Raw genomic sequence first — 16,955 nt, 5'->3', positions numbered from 1 at the left:
CACACACACACACACACACAGGTGGGCAGGACAGCTCACAGTTCTCCTGAGGCGGGGGGGGGCCCAGCGCGTGGGCGTGGGCGTGGGGGTGGGCGGGGCCGGAGCGAGCGGCGGTGGGCGAGTTCCCCTCGCTCACCGACCGGGACCCCTCCCAGCCCGAGCAGCGCATCATCGGGCTCGGCGAGCGCTGGGGAGGAGGAGGCGGGGCCAGCGGGGGGGGGAGAGAAAGGGGCGGGGTTTCAAACAACAAGCACTACCGTTAGCCGTGACCTCAACCGAACTCCCGCACACCCCAGCGTGAAGGCCCGAGTCTGAAACACAGGGACCAGCCCGGGCCAGGGACAGCCAGGTTAACAAACACCCCGAGGCCTCTTTCCACAACACACTCCAAACGCCAGAGCTGCAGCCAATCAGAGAGCAGAGAGAGAAAGGCCACCTCCCTCTGTCAAAGCGAGCTCAGCCCCCCGGTGCTTGCACAAAAGCTCAATGTCAACAAGCACTGAATGCGCGCGAAACAAAGCTAAATCATTTCTCTCATTCGCCTTTTCAAGTTAAGGAGAGGCTGAACTGTGGCGGCTGTGAAAATAACCCCTTACTCCAGTCAAAGGAGATCCGAGGCATTCCCGTGAGTCAATTTAACCTGAAATGCCTCCCTTTGAGAAGCCAGAATGGACAGTCAGGATCGCAAGCTAAGCTAAGAGGTTTCACATAAAACTTGTTTAGCAGAAGCTCCACAGTGACTTACAATATAGGAGAACATGAGCGCACAACCCCAGGTACCTGAGGACAAGTTTCAGGCCTGGCAACCCCAGTTACCTGAGGACCTGGCACCCAATATTGCCAGGCTAATGATTGTATTTGTACCCTCACTAACGCATGTGTGTAGGTGTGATATACCAGTGAGGGTGGGGTATGTGCAGGTGTAATGTACCTGTGAGCGTGGGGTATGTGGGGTATGTGCAGGTGTGATGTACCTGTGAGGGTGGGGTATGCGGGGTATGTGCAGGTGTGATGTACCTGTGAGGGTGGTGTATGTGCAGGTGTGATATACCTGTGAGGGTGGGGTATGTGGGGTATGTGCAGGTGTGATGTACCTGTGAGGGTGGGGTATGTGGGGTATGTACAGGTGTGATGTACCTGTGAGGGTGGGGTATGTGCAGGTGTAATGTACCTGTGAGGGTGGGGTATATGCAGGTGTGATGTACCTGTGAGGGTGGGGTATGTGGGGTATGTGCAGGTGTGATGTACCTGTGAGGGTGGGGTATGTGGGGTATGTACAGGTGTGATGTACCTGTGAGGGTGGGGTATGTGCAGGTGTAATGTACCTGTGAGGGTGGGGTATATGCAGGTGTGTTGTACCTGTGAGGGTGGGGTATGTGCAGGTGTGATATACATGTGAGGGTGGGGTAAGTGCAGGTGTAGCGTACCTGTGAGGATCTGGGAAAGTGGGTGGAGGAGGGCGGGAGGTGTAGCGTACCTGTGAGGGGTTGGGAAGGTGGGTGGAGGAGGGTCGGAGGTGTGGCGTACCTGTGAGGGGTTGGGAAGGTGGGTGGAGGAGGGTCGGAGGTGTGGCGTACCTGTGAGGGGTTGGGAAAGTGAGTGGAGGAGGGCGGGAGGTGTGGCGTACCTGTGAGGGGTTGGGAAAGTGGGTGGAGGAGGGTCGGAGGTGGATGCCGTCCACAGCGCTGGATATGGAGTCCAGAGATGGAACATGGCGCACTGAGGTAGGCTGGTAATTACTGTAGGCCAGAGAACAGCAGCACAGGTTACTACTCAAAGAAACCAGCAGGGGGCAGAAGCAACTCAGCATTCAGCTGAACTTCAGCTTGCTACTAACGCATCCTGTCTGTCATCATGGACCCAACACAAGTGTGTGTGTGTGTGTGTGTGTGTGTGAGAGAGAGAGAGAGTGAGAGAGAGCGTGTGTGTGTGTGTAAGAGAGAGAGAGTGTGTGCGTGTGCGAAACAAATAGAGAGAGCGTGTGTGTGTTTGAGAGCACGCGTGCATGTGTGTGTGCACAGAATGCATCATATTTCATTACCGATCTTAAATGTTGCAAAATGATCCTGCCTATTAAATTATACATTTGGGTGGTGTTCATTCATACTGTACGTTACTTACGTTTCAGTAAGCTGGTCTTAAATTAGGTAATGAAAAAGGTACTGATATTAAGATTGCTGAGTTCTCCCCCTGTCTACTTTCTGAGGAGTAGCACTGTTTTCAGATCCATTTCTAGTGTATCAATTTCATCTGATACAAATGTGATTGAATGTTTAGTGTCTCAGTGAAGTGACTGAGAGCCTTCTCATCAGATAAGTCTTGAAAGCTATGCATGAATTGTGACTTCATTGCTGTCAAACCTTTTCTCCGAAGAGAAGATCTGTAGCGAACTGGTCTGGTCTGGTCTGATCTTGATCATCATTATTTGGGTGCAGCTACTTCAACCGTACAGTGTGTGTTTGTGTGTGTGTGTGTGTGTGTGTGTGTATGCATGCGAGTGTGTGCGCACGCACACAGACCTGCTGATGCTGCTTTTGCGGGACAGCGTGCCGGGGGAGGCAGGGGGGGTCTGGTAGGTGTAGCTGTAATCAGAGCCCTTCAGGTCCAGAATCACCTGTGAAAGAAAGCAGAAAAACACACTGAGTCACACTGGAAAATGCAGGGACACTAATCCCCAACACACTGGATAATGCAGGGCCACTAACCCTAACAGACTGGATAATGCAGGGCAATTAATCCCCAACACACTGGATAATGGAGGGACACTAATCCCTAACACACTGTATAATGCTGGACACTAATCCCCAACACACTGGATAATGGAGACACACTAACCCCCAACACACTGGATAATGCAGGGACACTAATCCCCAACACACTGGACAATGGAGGGACACTAATCCCTAACACACTGTATAATGCTGGACACTGATCCCCTACAATAATGGAGAAACACTAACCCTGTGCTGACTTTATAGCATAGGGACACTAATCCCCTACACACTGCATAGTGTGTGTATATGAGCATGTGTGTATGTGTTCGTGTGCGTGCGTGTGTGTGTGTGTGTGTGTGTGTGTGTGTGTATGTGCTGGTGTGTGTGTGTGTATGTGCTGGTGTGTGTGTGTGTGTGTGTGTGTGTGTGTGTATGTGCTGGTGTGTGTGTGTGTGTGTGTGTGTGTGTGTGTGTGTGTGTATGTGCTGGTGTGTGTGTGTGTGTGTGTATGTGCTGGTGTGTGTGTGTGTGTGTGTGTGTGTGTGTGTGTGTATGTGCTGGTGTGTGTGTGTGTGTGTGTGTGTATGTGCTGGTGTGTGTGTGTGTGTGTATGTGCTGGTGTGTGTGTGTGTGTGTGTGTGTGTGTGTGTGTGTATGTGCTGGTGTGTGTGTGTGTGTGTGTGTGTGTATGTGCTGGTGTGTGTGTGTGTGTGTGTGTGTGTGTGTGTGTGTATGTGTGTGTGTGTGTGTGTGTGCTGGTGCGCGTGTCTAACCTGCTCGCTGGCAGGCGGCAGTTTGGTGGGCTCGGCAGTCAGGGTGCTGAGGTCCTCCAGGATGGTCTGCAGATGAGTCACTTCTCCCAGCATGCCGATCTCCTCGTCCTGGAGGGACACGGACTCTTAGCGCACATCTACACTCACAATGCACCAGACCTCTTTAAGGCAAACTAATCAAATACTGCAATCAGGCTTTATTAAGCGCCGACACACGCCAAAGACGTCTGAAGGACTCGGGACATCTTGGATTTACATTTCTCAAGGGCTTCATGAACTCAAGCAACCGCACCCCCCAGTGTCAGGTGTTAGGTGTCAGGTAGAGACCGGACAAAGAGAACGGGACAGGGACGTAGAGACAGGACAGGGACGTAGAGATGGGACACACATATATGGGACAGGGACGCAGAGACAGGACAGGGACGTAGAGATGGGACACAAACATATATGGGACAGGGATGTAGAGACAGGACAGGGACGTAGTGACGGGACACATACACAGACGGGACAGGGACGTAGAGACAGGACAGGGACGCAGAGACAGGACAGGGACGTAGAGATGGGACACAAACATATATGGGACAGGGATGTAGAGACAGGACAGGGACGTAGTGACGGGACACATACACAGACGGGACAGGGACGTAGAGACGGGACACAAGTAGAGGCACAGACGGGACAGGGACCTAGAGACGGGACAGAGGCGTATAGACGGGACAGAGGCGCAGACAGGACAGGGACCGGGGGACTCACCAGTACGGGGCGCAGCATGGTGACGAAGGAGCAGAACCGGCCCCTCTCCTCGATCAGAGCCCGGCAGACGGCCCTCTTCTCCGTCTCCTCCAGGACGGCGTATTTCACGTTCACATCCTGCAGGGCGCTGTCCAGCTGCATCCTCACCTCGTCCTTCCCTGGAGAGAGCAGGGGTCGCGCCTCAGTTAGCCCGCTAGCACTACAGTCCGCTGACACTACAGTCCGCTAACACCAGTCAGTCCGCTAACACTACAGTACGCTAACACCAGTCAGTCCGCTAACACTACAGTCCGCTAACAACAGTCAGTCCGCTAACACTACAGTCCACTACCACCAGTCAGTCTGCTAACACCAGTCAGTCCGCTAACACTACAGTCCGCTAGCACCAGTCAGTCCGCTAACACTACAGTCCGCTAGCACCAGTCAGTCCGCTAACACTACAGTCCGCTAACACCAGTCAGTCCGCTAACACTACAGTCCGCTAACACCAGACAGTCCGCTAACACTACAGTCCGCTAACACCAGTCAGTCCGCTAACACTACAGTCCGCTAACACCAGTCAGTCCGCTAACACTACAGTCCGCTAACACCAGTCAGTCCGCTAACACTACAGTTCGCTAACACCAGTCAGTCCGCTAACACTACAGTCCGCTGACACTACAGTCCGCTAACACTACAGTCCGCTAACACCAGTCAGTCCGCTAACACTAGTCTGCTAACACCAGTCAGTCCGCTAACACCAGTCAGTCCGCTAACACTACAGTCTGCTAACACCAGTCAGTCCGCTAACACTACAGCCCGCTAACACTACAGTCCGCTAACACCAGTCAGTCAGCTAACACTACAGTCCGCTAACACCAGTCAGTCCGCTAACACTACAGCCCGCTAACACCAGTCAGTCCGCTAACACCAGTCAGTCCGCTAACACTACAGTCCGCTAACACCAGTCAGTCCGCTAACACTACAGCCCGCTAACACCAGTCAGTCCGCTAACACTACAGCCCGCTAGCACCAGTCAGTCCGCTAACAGTACAGTCCGCTAACACCCATCAGTCCGCCAACAAACACTGACATTTAAAATGAGTCATGTTGTAGGTTCAACCACACTCAGGGAGCAGTGTCACTTCAGTCGTAGAAGCATAATAACGTGAATGTCGTCTCAAAACAATAATAATACACTGCATGAAGTTTACTGCATGAAGACCTTGCTTCAAGGATTAATACTGTTGTGGGAAAAGACTGCAGACAGGCTGGAATGTGAAGAAGTCTACAACAAAGCAGTATATGCAGCGAGATGCAGGAAACACACTCAAACAATCTTAACGTGTTCAATATTGGCTCCCACCACTCTAGCCCATAACGTTGGCCTAATACATCTCAGTTTAATGAAAACACATCAAACGGTCATGCGTAGAAAAGGAGGATCAAAGGTAAAACAAACGCCTCTAAGATGTGTCCGAGATAGTACAGAAATACTCGGGCTGCCACAAGAAATTAACGTTCGTAATTATTTTACGTTTGCACTAATATATCCACCTTATATATAGGCTATTTGCTCCGCTGTTGTAGGCCTACAGTTAAACGATATTAATGAGTGTTTGCGCTTGTGAAAAAAGAATACAAAGGGGGGCATGTTATTATAGAGGATCTTAAATGTAAAAGTTCGAATTCATTTGGATGAATTAATTAATGCAGCAGAGACTCGAATGGCGAATGGTTTGCCATGATATACACAGATCATACACATCAACTGAAGATCACAATCCACAGATTACAAAGTTCCCTCTTAACTAACAGAAATAAGCCGCGTTTCCACCAAAATTACCCGGAACTTTCAGTCCCAGGAACTACTTTACCAGGAACTAAAAGGTTCCTTCAGCCAATGGTTGTCTGCGTTTCCACCGGGGTCTAAAGTACCGCGAAGATTAGGCAAATTAGCCCACCGACGTTGTCGTCGGTCCATCTGTCATATGATTTCTTCTGTAACCCCATACTACCACCGAAGTAGCCTACATTATTTTCTAATAACCGGGACAGCCCGGAGGGGTTTATTCCACTTATATACAACGGGTTACCAACAATGACTATATATGGTTACTTTTGTATTTATTGATTTTCATATATCCTCTCAAACACATTCATTAACAGCAGAAAACATGCACACGTTGTAAACAATTTGCTGTTTTATTACTTTCTCGTCGTCAATTCCATATAGGCTAATCGCAAAATGACAAGAATAGAACGAAAACTCGGACTTGCGTGAAAATGTAAATTAGTAGTGATACAGCCACCGTTTGCTTTCCTTCGAAGTTACTGCTAGCCGAGCAGCGAAGTGTGCCCTCCAGATGCGAACCATGCACCATAAATGAGTCCATAGTCTTCCTGGTCTTTTCGTGGAATTGAAAAATGGCAGTAAAATTGAGTAAAATTACGGCAGTCTGAAAAAGCTAAAGGGAAGATTACTAGAATTAACCTGTTATTTTACCCGGATAAAAAGTGCGGAAGGTGATTTCCAGTTTGCTTGTACTGTATCACCAATGTTAATTATGCAGAACTACCGCATACCTCACATAACTGTATCAAACGTTTTGATTCAATTACAACGGGCTAACAAAGAAAATCCGGAAGAAAATATTCAGCAACCGAATTAATCCGTTTGAATGTTTTGGTAGCCTACGTAATATGCTGTCCCAGCACGAATGCTTAGCATTTTATAAAACGAATACTAAAGCAAGAAAAGAACAGAAGAGCACACGTTATAATTCCAAGACGTTGACAGGCTATAACCAGAAGTAGGCTACTGCGCCGCATAACATACAAGTTTGATTTGTTATTATGAAAATAAATTGGTTTGCCGCTGCATATTTTCAAACATGGCGGGTAATGGCGGAAAATAAACACAACACAAATGCTACGAGTACTCGACCAATCAGAAATGTTCAGCGCTGCAAGCTCCACCCAAAAGGTTCCTGTACTTTCGGAAAGTACTACCCCCCGAGCAGGAACGTTTTGGGGGGTAAAACAAAGCCCCCAGAACTAAATTTAGACCCTAGTTCCTGCGGTGGAAACGCACCGAGTTCCTCAAAAGGTTCCTAGTTCCGGGGTATAGTTCCTGCGGTGGAAACGCGGCTATAGAAAGGATAGGTGACCATTTCCTAACAGTTCTTATGCCAACCACCAGGTGGCAGCAACACACAGTTTTCTGATATGGAGCTCAGTGTCAGAGCTCAGAAGCTCCCAGCAGCCTCTGAAATGGGAACCTGTGCTAACTACATTGACTGGCTCAGGGCTCAGAGTTCAGGGTTCAGGGTTCTGGGGTCAGGGCAGGGGTGTGTAGCCCAGACAGCAACACCATGTGCTGCGGTCACGGAGCACAGGGTGCCCTGATGTGGGCTAAGAGGGGCAGTTTCGGCATGTCAGTTTGCCCAGGCTGGCCTGGTGTGGGGTAAGAGGGGCGGTTTCGGGCCGACCGGGGTACTTAACCCCTCAGAGGCAAACCTGTGCGAGACCGGGGGGTTAAAGCAGCCCCTGTGAGATACCAACGCGCCAGAAGCACAGGCCTCCCTTCCAAAAGCCGAGACAAACCCAAACTGTGAACGTCGTGCAAGAAACACGCAACTCGAGTCCTTTACATCCAACACTGTTGACCTCCCCCCCGCAGTTTAAATTCATCCACACAAAATGTAATTTTCGTTTAACGGTGGCGATGTCGCATCAGCGATGATCATAAACTTGGTAAGGCGTTACCACGCAAGCCATTTCCGGGTCCGTACCCCCGTGTGACTGAGGGTCGGGTCCAGGGTCGTGACTCCAGGGTCTGGTCCCGCGAGTTTTCAGCAGCGACCTTTAAGAGACCTCCGACCGCAGGAACAGGAAATGCGCGAGCGCGGCGTGCGCCCGAGTCACGGCGGCAGAGCCCCGCGCGTCCACAGCGAAAGGCGAAGTCTGTGAGGCGTGTCGGCGGAACGCAGGACGAGAGGTGGGGGGGGGTGATGACCCCCCTCCCCCTGAGGCGAGCCTCCGCACTTCCGAAGACGGCCCGCGTCCGGAGACGCTCCGGGCTACCCGGCTCGTAAAAAAAAAAAAAGGGGGACCCCCAGGTCCGGACGCCCGCGAGGGTTTCAGCCATCTTGGCTTCTCTGAGCTTCATCGAAATTAATTCTGCCCTGATCGGAGCCTGAGGTACTAAGCAGGCCTGGGTCAAATACGTATTTGTTTTGGATTCAAACACTTTTCTGCGCTTTTTACTGATCTCGTCCGGCGTATTGGAACCAATGAAATACTCTCAAAAAGTGCAAACCCTGCCTTCTGCTCATATTGTCAGGCTCAATTATACCAGGGAAGATCAACAGAGCACAGAAAAGTACTTGAATCCAAAACAAATTACGTATTTGACCCAGGCCTGGTGCTAAAGAAGAAGAAAAGCGGGTCGGGAGACGGAGAGGGCCATCCCTGGGCTCGGCCCGGAGAGGGGGGGGGGAGAGAGAGAGAGAGAGAGAGAGAGAGAGAGAGCCCGGTCTATTAATAGAGAGAAACTGATACCTTTCCCAGCCCCGCGTGCCGAAACAGAGCAGTCTGGCGCCCACCACATCTGTGGCTCTCTCAACAACACGAGGCCAGAGGAGACAGAGAACGAGAGGCAGAGAACAAGGAGGAAGGAGAGAAACGGACGAACAAGAGGAAAGAATGAGAGGCAGAGTGCAAGAGGAGTGAGGGAGAAAAAGAGTGCAAGGAGGACAGGAGGAAGAAAACGAAGCGCGCTGCACTCCTTAAATCCGGCCGTTTCCTCAGTCAGACGACGGGGGAGCGGAGCCGGAGAGGAGCTTTCCTGAGGCAAGTCGGGAGAAGCGAAGGTTTAATCGGATCCGAGCGGGGAAGGGCGGCGGGCCGAACGCACCCACGTGACACGGTTTTACGCCACACGCGATCAACTCCCGAGGGGAAGAAAAAAAATAAGAAGAAAAAAGGACGAGCTTGTTTCCCCCCAGCGGTTCCGTCGACGCGCGAACTCCTCGCGGCGTTCGCCGGGACTTCGCCCGCGCGCGCCTCGAAACGAGAAACAGGGCCTCGGGCCCCTCCGCCCTGGGGAACCCCGGACCCTGCGTTTCTCCGCCGGGCTTCCCGAAACGGTCGCTGGACGTGACAGGGGGGGCGCACCGAGCTGCGTGTCCCGCATTCCTGTGCGGCCGGTCAGAGAGGGCGGCGGGAGGGATGGGAAAAACGACGTGGCGTTCGTAAAACGTGACTCACTGGATTTCCCGCTCACCGGTATTCCCCCGCGTACGTGCAACACGTGCGTCACCTGCTGGTCTTGGCGCAGCTGGAACGGTGGGCACGGAGGAGTCATATTTTCCACCCTCAGCACTGTGTAAGAAAAGTGAACCTGTGTCTAAGAGAACTCCCAGAGACTCTGGAATAGCGTGGGAGACTCTGGGAGACTGCAAGAGACTCTGGGATAGTGTGGGAGACTGGGAGACTCTGGGATAGTGTGGGAGACTCTGGGAGAAACTAGGAGACTCTGGGACAATGCGGGAGACTCTGGGATAGTGTGGGAGACTGGGAGAAACTAGGAGACTCTGGGACAATGCGGGAGACTCTGGGATAGTGTGGGAGACTGGGAGACTCTGGGATAGTGTGGGAGACTCTGGGAGAAACTAGGAGACTCTGGGACAATGCGGGAGACTCTGGGATAGTGTGGGAGACTGGGAGAAACTAGGAGACTCTGGGACAATGCGGGAGACTCTGGGATAGTGTGGGAGACTGGGAGAAACTAGGAGACTCTGGGAGAAACTAGGAGACTCTGGGAAAGTGCGGGAGACTCTGGGAGAGACTGGGAGAGAGCTGGAGAATCTGGTAAATCCAAGATATCACATTATATCTCATTTTATAATCCAAGAAGAAGAAAAAGAAAAAAAAAACGGAAGATGAAAGATGCACTGGCAGTGAATGGTGTCATCCTGCTCAAACAGTGCGTACCGATGCGACTACACACCGTGGTTACTGTTGTTGTGTAACAGGTAGCAGATGGTTGCCTGGCATCGGTCTGTCAAACATAGCTGGAACAGCTAGTCACTGATCCGCAGCCATCGCCATAGCAACAGAACAGCTCATCACTGGTGCGCAGCTGTTACCATGGAGACAGAACAACCTGCTGCTGTGCCACATAGGCGCCTGGACTGACAGCTCTCAGAGCAATGTATTACCCATAATGCAGTGGTAGCGCTCTCCCATTGAGTTCCTCTCCAAATTCTGAAGTAGTTCAAATTCAGGGGTCTCAAAAACTTCAGGCCCAGAAGGTCCATGGTGTCTACTGGCTTTCTGCGTGTCTCAGCTCTTAAGGGCTAAAGTTAAGTCATTAACTGGCTAAAGATTCCACAAAGACTTCTTCCCAAAGTCTTAAATGGACAGCTACACTTAAAAGGAAATCAAAATACTCTTAAGCATCTGTGGTAATCCAAGACTGGAGCAAATCCTGCAGACACTGCGGCCCTCCAGGACTGGAGTTAAACCTGCAGACACTGCGGCCCTCCAGGACTGGAGTTAAACCTGCAGACACTGCGGCCCTCCAGGACTGGAGTTAAACCTGCAGACACTGCGGCCCTCCAGGACCGGAGTTAAACCTGCAGACACTGCGGCCCTCCAGGACTGGAGTTAAACCTGCAGGCACTGCGGCCCTCCAGGACCGGAGTTGGAGGTTCCTCTCTCATTTAACCAGTTTCACTTCTGAAGGGCAGGCTCGTCCCAATGGGGCACAGAGGGGCGCGAGGCCGTCCCGTACGCATCCGCAAACCGGGGGGGACTGCAGGAATGCACCGAAACGGAGCGCCTGCAGCACGGCTGCCCTCAAGGGCCACGTAAATCCATCCCGCCCCGGACGTCTGATCAGATAAGAGGGAGCAGAGACTGCACAGGCACAGCCCGGACCCCGCCCCACCAGAAACACTCACGCTCAGCCTGCACATGCAAAACGGCCGTCAGCAGAACACACTCCCCCTCCTTAGGTTCAGCTCTCCGAGTCCGGCCATTCGACCAGAGGAACTGGGAGAAAGGCGGAAGTGGATTGGGGCTCTTAATGACCCCCTGTCATAGTGGCCTGGCTGACAGGGAGTCATTAATGCAGTTATGTTCTGAGCTGACTGACTGTGGCTCAGCTTCACACCTTCGGGGGTACGAACATCGCCACGGTAACGACACGAGGACAGACGCAACGAAAGAGCGAAATAATACAAACGCTCATAACAAAGGCTCCCCCGCAGAGAGCTGTTCTCAGTGCTCTGCAGCGTTTAGTAATGCCTGGTGCTTAGCTGACCGATCACAGCTCTCCTGTAGCAGGGCAGGTGATTTTGGGGTGTACCCCGTACTCTCCGCTGTGGGTGAGAGAGGGGTTGGGGGGGGGGGGGGGGGCACTGCCAGCTCTCAGGCTGCTAATGAGGGCAGTGGGGGAGTAATGCCTCTTCAACACAGCTGGGGGATTCTCTCAAAGCCCTATGAGTTAGTGCACACACACACATACACACGTGCACATGCACACACAAACACACACACACACACACAAACACACTTTAGCACACACACACACACAGACACACACACTTTAGCACACACACACACACGCACGCATGCAGACACACACACACACACACAGACAAACACACTTTAGCACACACACACACACACACTCTAGCTCACACACACACACACACACGTGCACATGCGCACACACACACAGACAAACACACTTTAGCACACACACACACACACACACTTCAGCAGACAGAGGAAATGACACACAGGCGGTCCTCCACACAAGCCGGAGTGCGATTTCCTGCTCCCTCAGAAGGCCGTCTGATTCAGCCTGAGTCCGCTTGGGTCCGCCTGTTTTTCCAGAGACGCTTCCCGCCGAAACGAAACGGCGGCCCAATGGCCCCTTTGTGCGCGAGCCGGGAGGAGCGCCCGCCGGCTGCCAAGGGCAACCGCACGAGCGAGCGAGCTCCTGGCTGAGTCTGAGCCGAGGGGGGCGGGGCGGGGCGGGGCGGGGCCTCTCAGACCAGGGGGGGGGACAGGGGTGGACGCCGGCGCGCTGTCCCACACGCTAAAAGCCCTCCGTGTTCGCCGAGCGCACGGTCCCGGAGGGGAGATTCCGCTCGGCGTGTGGCGGTCCGCACGTACGGCAGGATGAGGCGTCACCTTTTCCCAGAGCGGTGCAGTCTCCACACGTTTTTCCCAACGCCAATCCCCCCCCCCCTCGCACCCTCACACCTCCGGGACACGGTCCAAGCCCTGCGCCCCCCAACACGTGCTCCATGTTCCACCAGGCACCCGGCCCTCCCCTCCCTGCGACGGCCTGGTCATCACATCCCCCCCCGGGCCTGGACTCTTCCCCCTACTGGCAGCCCAATGGAGGAACGCCCTGCCCCCCCCTCAGTCAGGACAGCAGAGTCCCTCCCTAACGTCTGGCATGACCTGCTGACCCATCTGTACAGGAAATGCCCCCTCCCCCCTCCCCCCCCCACCTACCCTGATTCCCGTTCCCCTCTTCCACATCTTCTCCTATCTCTCCCATATTTCCATACTAAAAAAACCCTTCCTGCCTCCCCTCCCACGTTTTACATCCAGCGACAAAGATTACCTATCGCGTGTGTGTGACGGTTATGACCATCGCACTCTCAATAACTGCTACCAAATGCTGGCGATTTACTCATTTTGGCCTTTAGTTTTTGCACTAACGGTAAGTTGCTCAGGATAAGAGCGTCAGCGGAATGCCTAAAATGTAAATGTACAATGCAGGCTGCATGTAATGGAGAGCTGTGAAAGAGGGGTGTTTTCTGGACACCCGTGTGTGAAACCCCCCCCTTCCACTGCCCCACCCTGTGTCCATTAGCTTCCAGCTTCCTACGTCCAGCGCAGTGTAAAAAGCTAATCAGAATGGATCTCTCCATTACTTCAGCAGGAGAGAGAACCGTGTCCCCGTTAGCACGCTAATGCTAACACATCAGACCAGCTCTCTTCCATTACCTCAGCACCAGAGAGAGCCGTGTCCTGGATAGCATGCTAATGCTAACACATCAGACCAGCTCTCTTCCATTACCTCAGCACCAGTGAGAGCCGTGTCCTGGATAGCATGCTAATGCTAACACATCAGACCAGCTCTCTTCCATTACCTCAGCACCAGAGAGAGCCGTGTCCCGGATAGCACACTAATGCTAACATTCGCCTTACCAGCGCCGTTTTTCTCTCTCAGCTATTAGAATGAGACTCACCAACACCAGGGAGGGGAGGTTTCCCGATTCAGAAAATGCTGATTTTCAGATTGTCTGAATGTCTCAATCAGAAGCAGTGGAATTGAGTGTGCGCTAAGAACACACATTTCAAGAGGTTTTACACTCCATGATAACTGATAACTGATGTTCAGGGACTGAAAATCAGTTATCTGAATTATCAGAAGTCATAGTGCATTTTGAAGTGATACACACAACGAAAATGCTTACCCTATCCCTCTCGCCTTCTCTCCCTCCCTCTCTCCCCCGTGTGTGGGGTAAACCTGACCTGCCGCATCAGCAGCGTCTAAGCCCCGCCCGCAGGCGAACAGCCACACCTTCCTCACACGACAGCCGTAATCTGATAACCGCGCTAGCGTTAGCGTAGCCGCAGCTCCGCTACACTTCCCCTACTGCAGCTTCAGCGTCCGGTCAGGCCGGCGCGATTAGCGCCGGTTACCCCGGCGACGGCCGAAACGCGACGCCATTGACACGGCGGGGGCGCGGCGCGGCAGACCGCTCCCGGGAAAAACGCCCGGCGGGGGGACGTCAGGCGACGCCTTTCAGGCCACCAGCAAGAGAGGCCGCGGCCTTATCTCCACGGAGACGAGAAAAGGGAGGGGCCGATCGTTCGCTTCGTGTCGTACGCCACAGTGCTGACTTTCCTCACCTTTCTTCACTTTCTTCTGCAGCTTGATGGTGTCTGAAGACTTCTTCTTAATGTCAGCGCGAGCTTTCTTGTATTCTGCAACAGAACAAGGCAAAACAACTCCAATCATTGCACCCGTAGCAAAACAAAACTCAAAATCTACTCTCACCTGCAGCAACACAACTCAAGATTTACTTTCACCTGCAACAAAACAATTCTCGCACCCAAATTTTGCACCAAAATGTAACAAAACTGAAAACCATTCTATCACATGTAACAAAACAACTTACAGCCTACTCTCACCTGTAATAAAACAACACAAATTCTACTGCCATGTAACAGTAATCACTTCCCCATCGGAACAGAGAGGTTACTGGTTAATGTAGTACATCACCAGTTTATGGATGGTATTGTCTGCTGTATGACCTGCACTGAGGACCAAACATTCGTATTACCCGTATTACTTGTAAGCTGTGTAAGTAAGGAGGGGCAGTGATTTGAAGGCGGGGCGTTTTGAGGGGCGGGGCCCCGGGGGGAGGGGCCCCAGGTGGGCGGGGCAAGCGGTACCTTTGGCGTGGTCTTTATCCAGCTGACTGGCCACCTTCTTCCACTCCTCGATCTTCAGCTCCAGGGGGCTGATCAAGCTCTCGGTCAGAGCCCTGCCGAAACAGAGAGGACAGGTCAGTCAACATGCCTGGGCGTCACTCAACACGTCTGGGCGTCGATCAACACGTCTGGGCGTCGATCAGCACGCAATCGGTACGATAATCAACTGTCAATATCACTCCTCTCCTTTCCTTCCTCTGTGAGATTTTACACAGCCGCCAAATGCTTAAGAGAAATAATGATGATGACCTGGCTTAAGTGGATTAGACTGAGTCACTCTGGAATTCTAATATTAAAACTGAAAACCACTTAATGCAGGCCTCGCCTACACAGGTAAAGTAATGAGGAGAACCATGGCAAAGAGGTCTAATTCCACGTTTATTTCCCCCGACGATCAGTAATCAGCACATTAGAAATTCTGTCTTCTTGTGCAGAAACGCTTCCCGTCGACAACTTCTACTCTTCTCCTTCTCTACAATCAAGCATCCAGAACTCAAGAACAGAACCTCCTCCTGGATCCTGATCTGAGCCTCTCAGAACAAAACCGCCTCCAGAACCCAGATCTCCTGAGCCTCCCAGAACAGAACCTCCTCTAGGACCCAGATCTCCCTGGAGGGGGGGGGGGATCCTGCACCCACAGCTTCACCCCTAAATCACTCACCAGACCTCCCTCCACTACATTATGCATTTCACCCTCTCTCTGCTCCGCCAGCGCTCAACTCAACTGGTATACTGGGAGCGACCTCCATCACGATCGCCGTGGAGACGCATGCCGGCACTGTCACAGTGCTGACCCTTTTCTACATGCATGGCAGAACGCTTCACAACAATCCGCAAAGGCTTATATTTTTACAGGCCTTATATTTTTAAAGCAGGATTTTAGTGACCTGTTGGGTGGTTGATTCATTGTTAAGTTGGACTGTAACTAGGGCACCATAGACATCAGACCAGCAGCATGGAAAGACCAAATGCTAAAAGCATGGCAGTAATACTGTTAGCAGAGCGGTAATACTGTGCGTGCGGTGGTAACAGTGCTAGCATGGCAATAACACTATTAGCATGATTGTAATGCTGTTAGCATGATGGGAATAGTGTTAGCATGGTAATAGTACTATTAGCATAGCGGCAACACTATCAACATGGCGGTAACACAGTTAGAATGGCGATAATAGTGATAGCGTAGTGCTAATACTGTTAGCATGGTAGCAGTACCGTTAGCATGGTTGTAATGCTATGAGTATGATGATGATTCTCTTAGCAATGTAGCAGTACAGTCAGCATGGTGGTAATACTGTTAGCATGGTGGTAATACTGTTAGCATGACGGCAATACTGTTAGCATGGTGGTAATACTGTTAGCATGGTGGTAATACTGTTAGCACGACGGTAATACTGTTAGCATGGTGGTAATAATGTTAGCATGACGGTAATACTGTTAGCATGGTGGTAATACTGTTAGCACGACGGTAATACTGTTAGCATGGTGGTAATAATGTTAGCATGACGGTAATACTGTTAGCATGGTGGTAATACTGTTAGCACGGCGGTAATACTGTTAGCACGACGGTAATACTGTTAGCATGGTGGTAATACTGTTAGCACGACGGTAATACTGTTAGCATGGTGGTAATACTGTTAGCACGACGGTAATACTGTTAGCATGGTGGTAATACTGTTAGCATGACGGTAATACTGTTAGCACGACGGTAATACTGTTAGCGTGGCAACAAGGCAGTAAGCAGACTTACGAGGTGAAGAGCTTCAGTTTGGACTCGATGCTCCGGTGCCTCATACACATTCTGGTGAGGGCAGACCCGATCTCCTTTGTCGCCCCTACAAAACAAAAAGGGAAGTAAAACGTTAATTCAAACGGCTTTAAGCAACACACTTTAAACAACTGGCAAAACCTCTGCCGCTGACACAATCGTGTGACGCTGGGCTTGTCCTGTTTTACCGAACCCTTGTGGGTTCTAATGAGTGAGCACAGGGGTGGCAGGTCTGGGGTTTGGGGTCTGGGTGTGCGGGGGTCTGGGGTCTGTGTGGGTTTCTGCACAGGAGGGAAGTTTCCGGCGTTTATCCAGGTTGCAGTGATCAGGAACTGCCGCAGGGCGGGTCAATAGAGGCAGACAGAGCACTCATCACTGTTATTGGCTTCCCATTGATTTCAGCAGATGTCAGTCATACCCCCAACGAAGCCAGCAGAG

At 51.9% G+C, this 16,955-nt stretch overlaps 1 protein-coding gene across 1 annotated transcript in view; it reads right to left on the bottom strand.

The window, feature by feature from the left end:
• The window catches only part of mtss1 (MTSS I-BAR domain containing 1), a 65,306-nt gene that overhangs the window by 8,981 nt on the left and 39,370 nt on the right, over window positions 1-16,955 (bottom strand). The window contains 7 exon segments of the mRNA XM_035388116.1: window positions 1,628-1,739; window positions 2,520-2,614; window positions 3,488-3,595; window positions 4,241-4,398; window positions 14,168-14,242; window positions 14,714-14,805; window positions 16,500-16,584. Of these exon segments, the coding sequence (XP_035244007.1) occupies window positions 1,628-1,739; window positions 2,520-2,614; window positions 3,488-3,595; window positions 4,241-4,398; window positions 14,168-14,242; window positions 14,714-14,805; window positions 16,500-16,584 (725 nt within the window).

This window comes from Anguilla anguilla, chromosome 13 (assembly GCF_013347855.1).
Source record: "Anguilla anguilla isolate fAngAng1 chromosome 13, fAngAng1.pri, whole genome shotgun sequence".
Lineage (NCBI taxonomy): Eukaryota > Metazoa > Chordata > Actinopteri > Anguilliformes > Anguillidae > Anguilla > Anguilla anguilla.
This window is presented reverse-complemented; position numbering and strand designations above follow the sequence as displayed.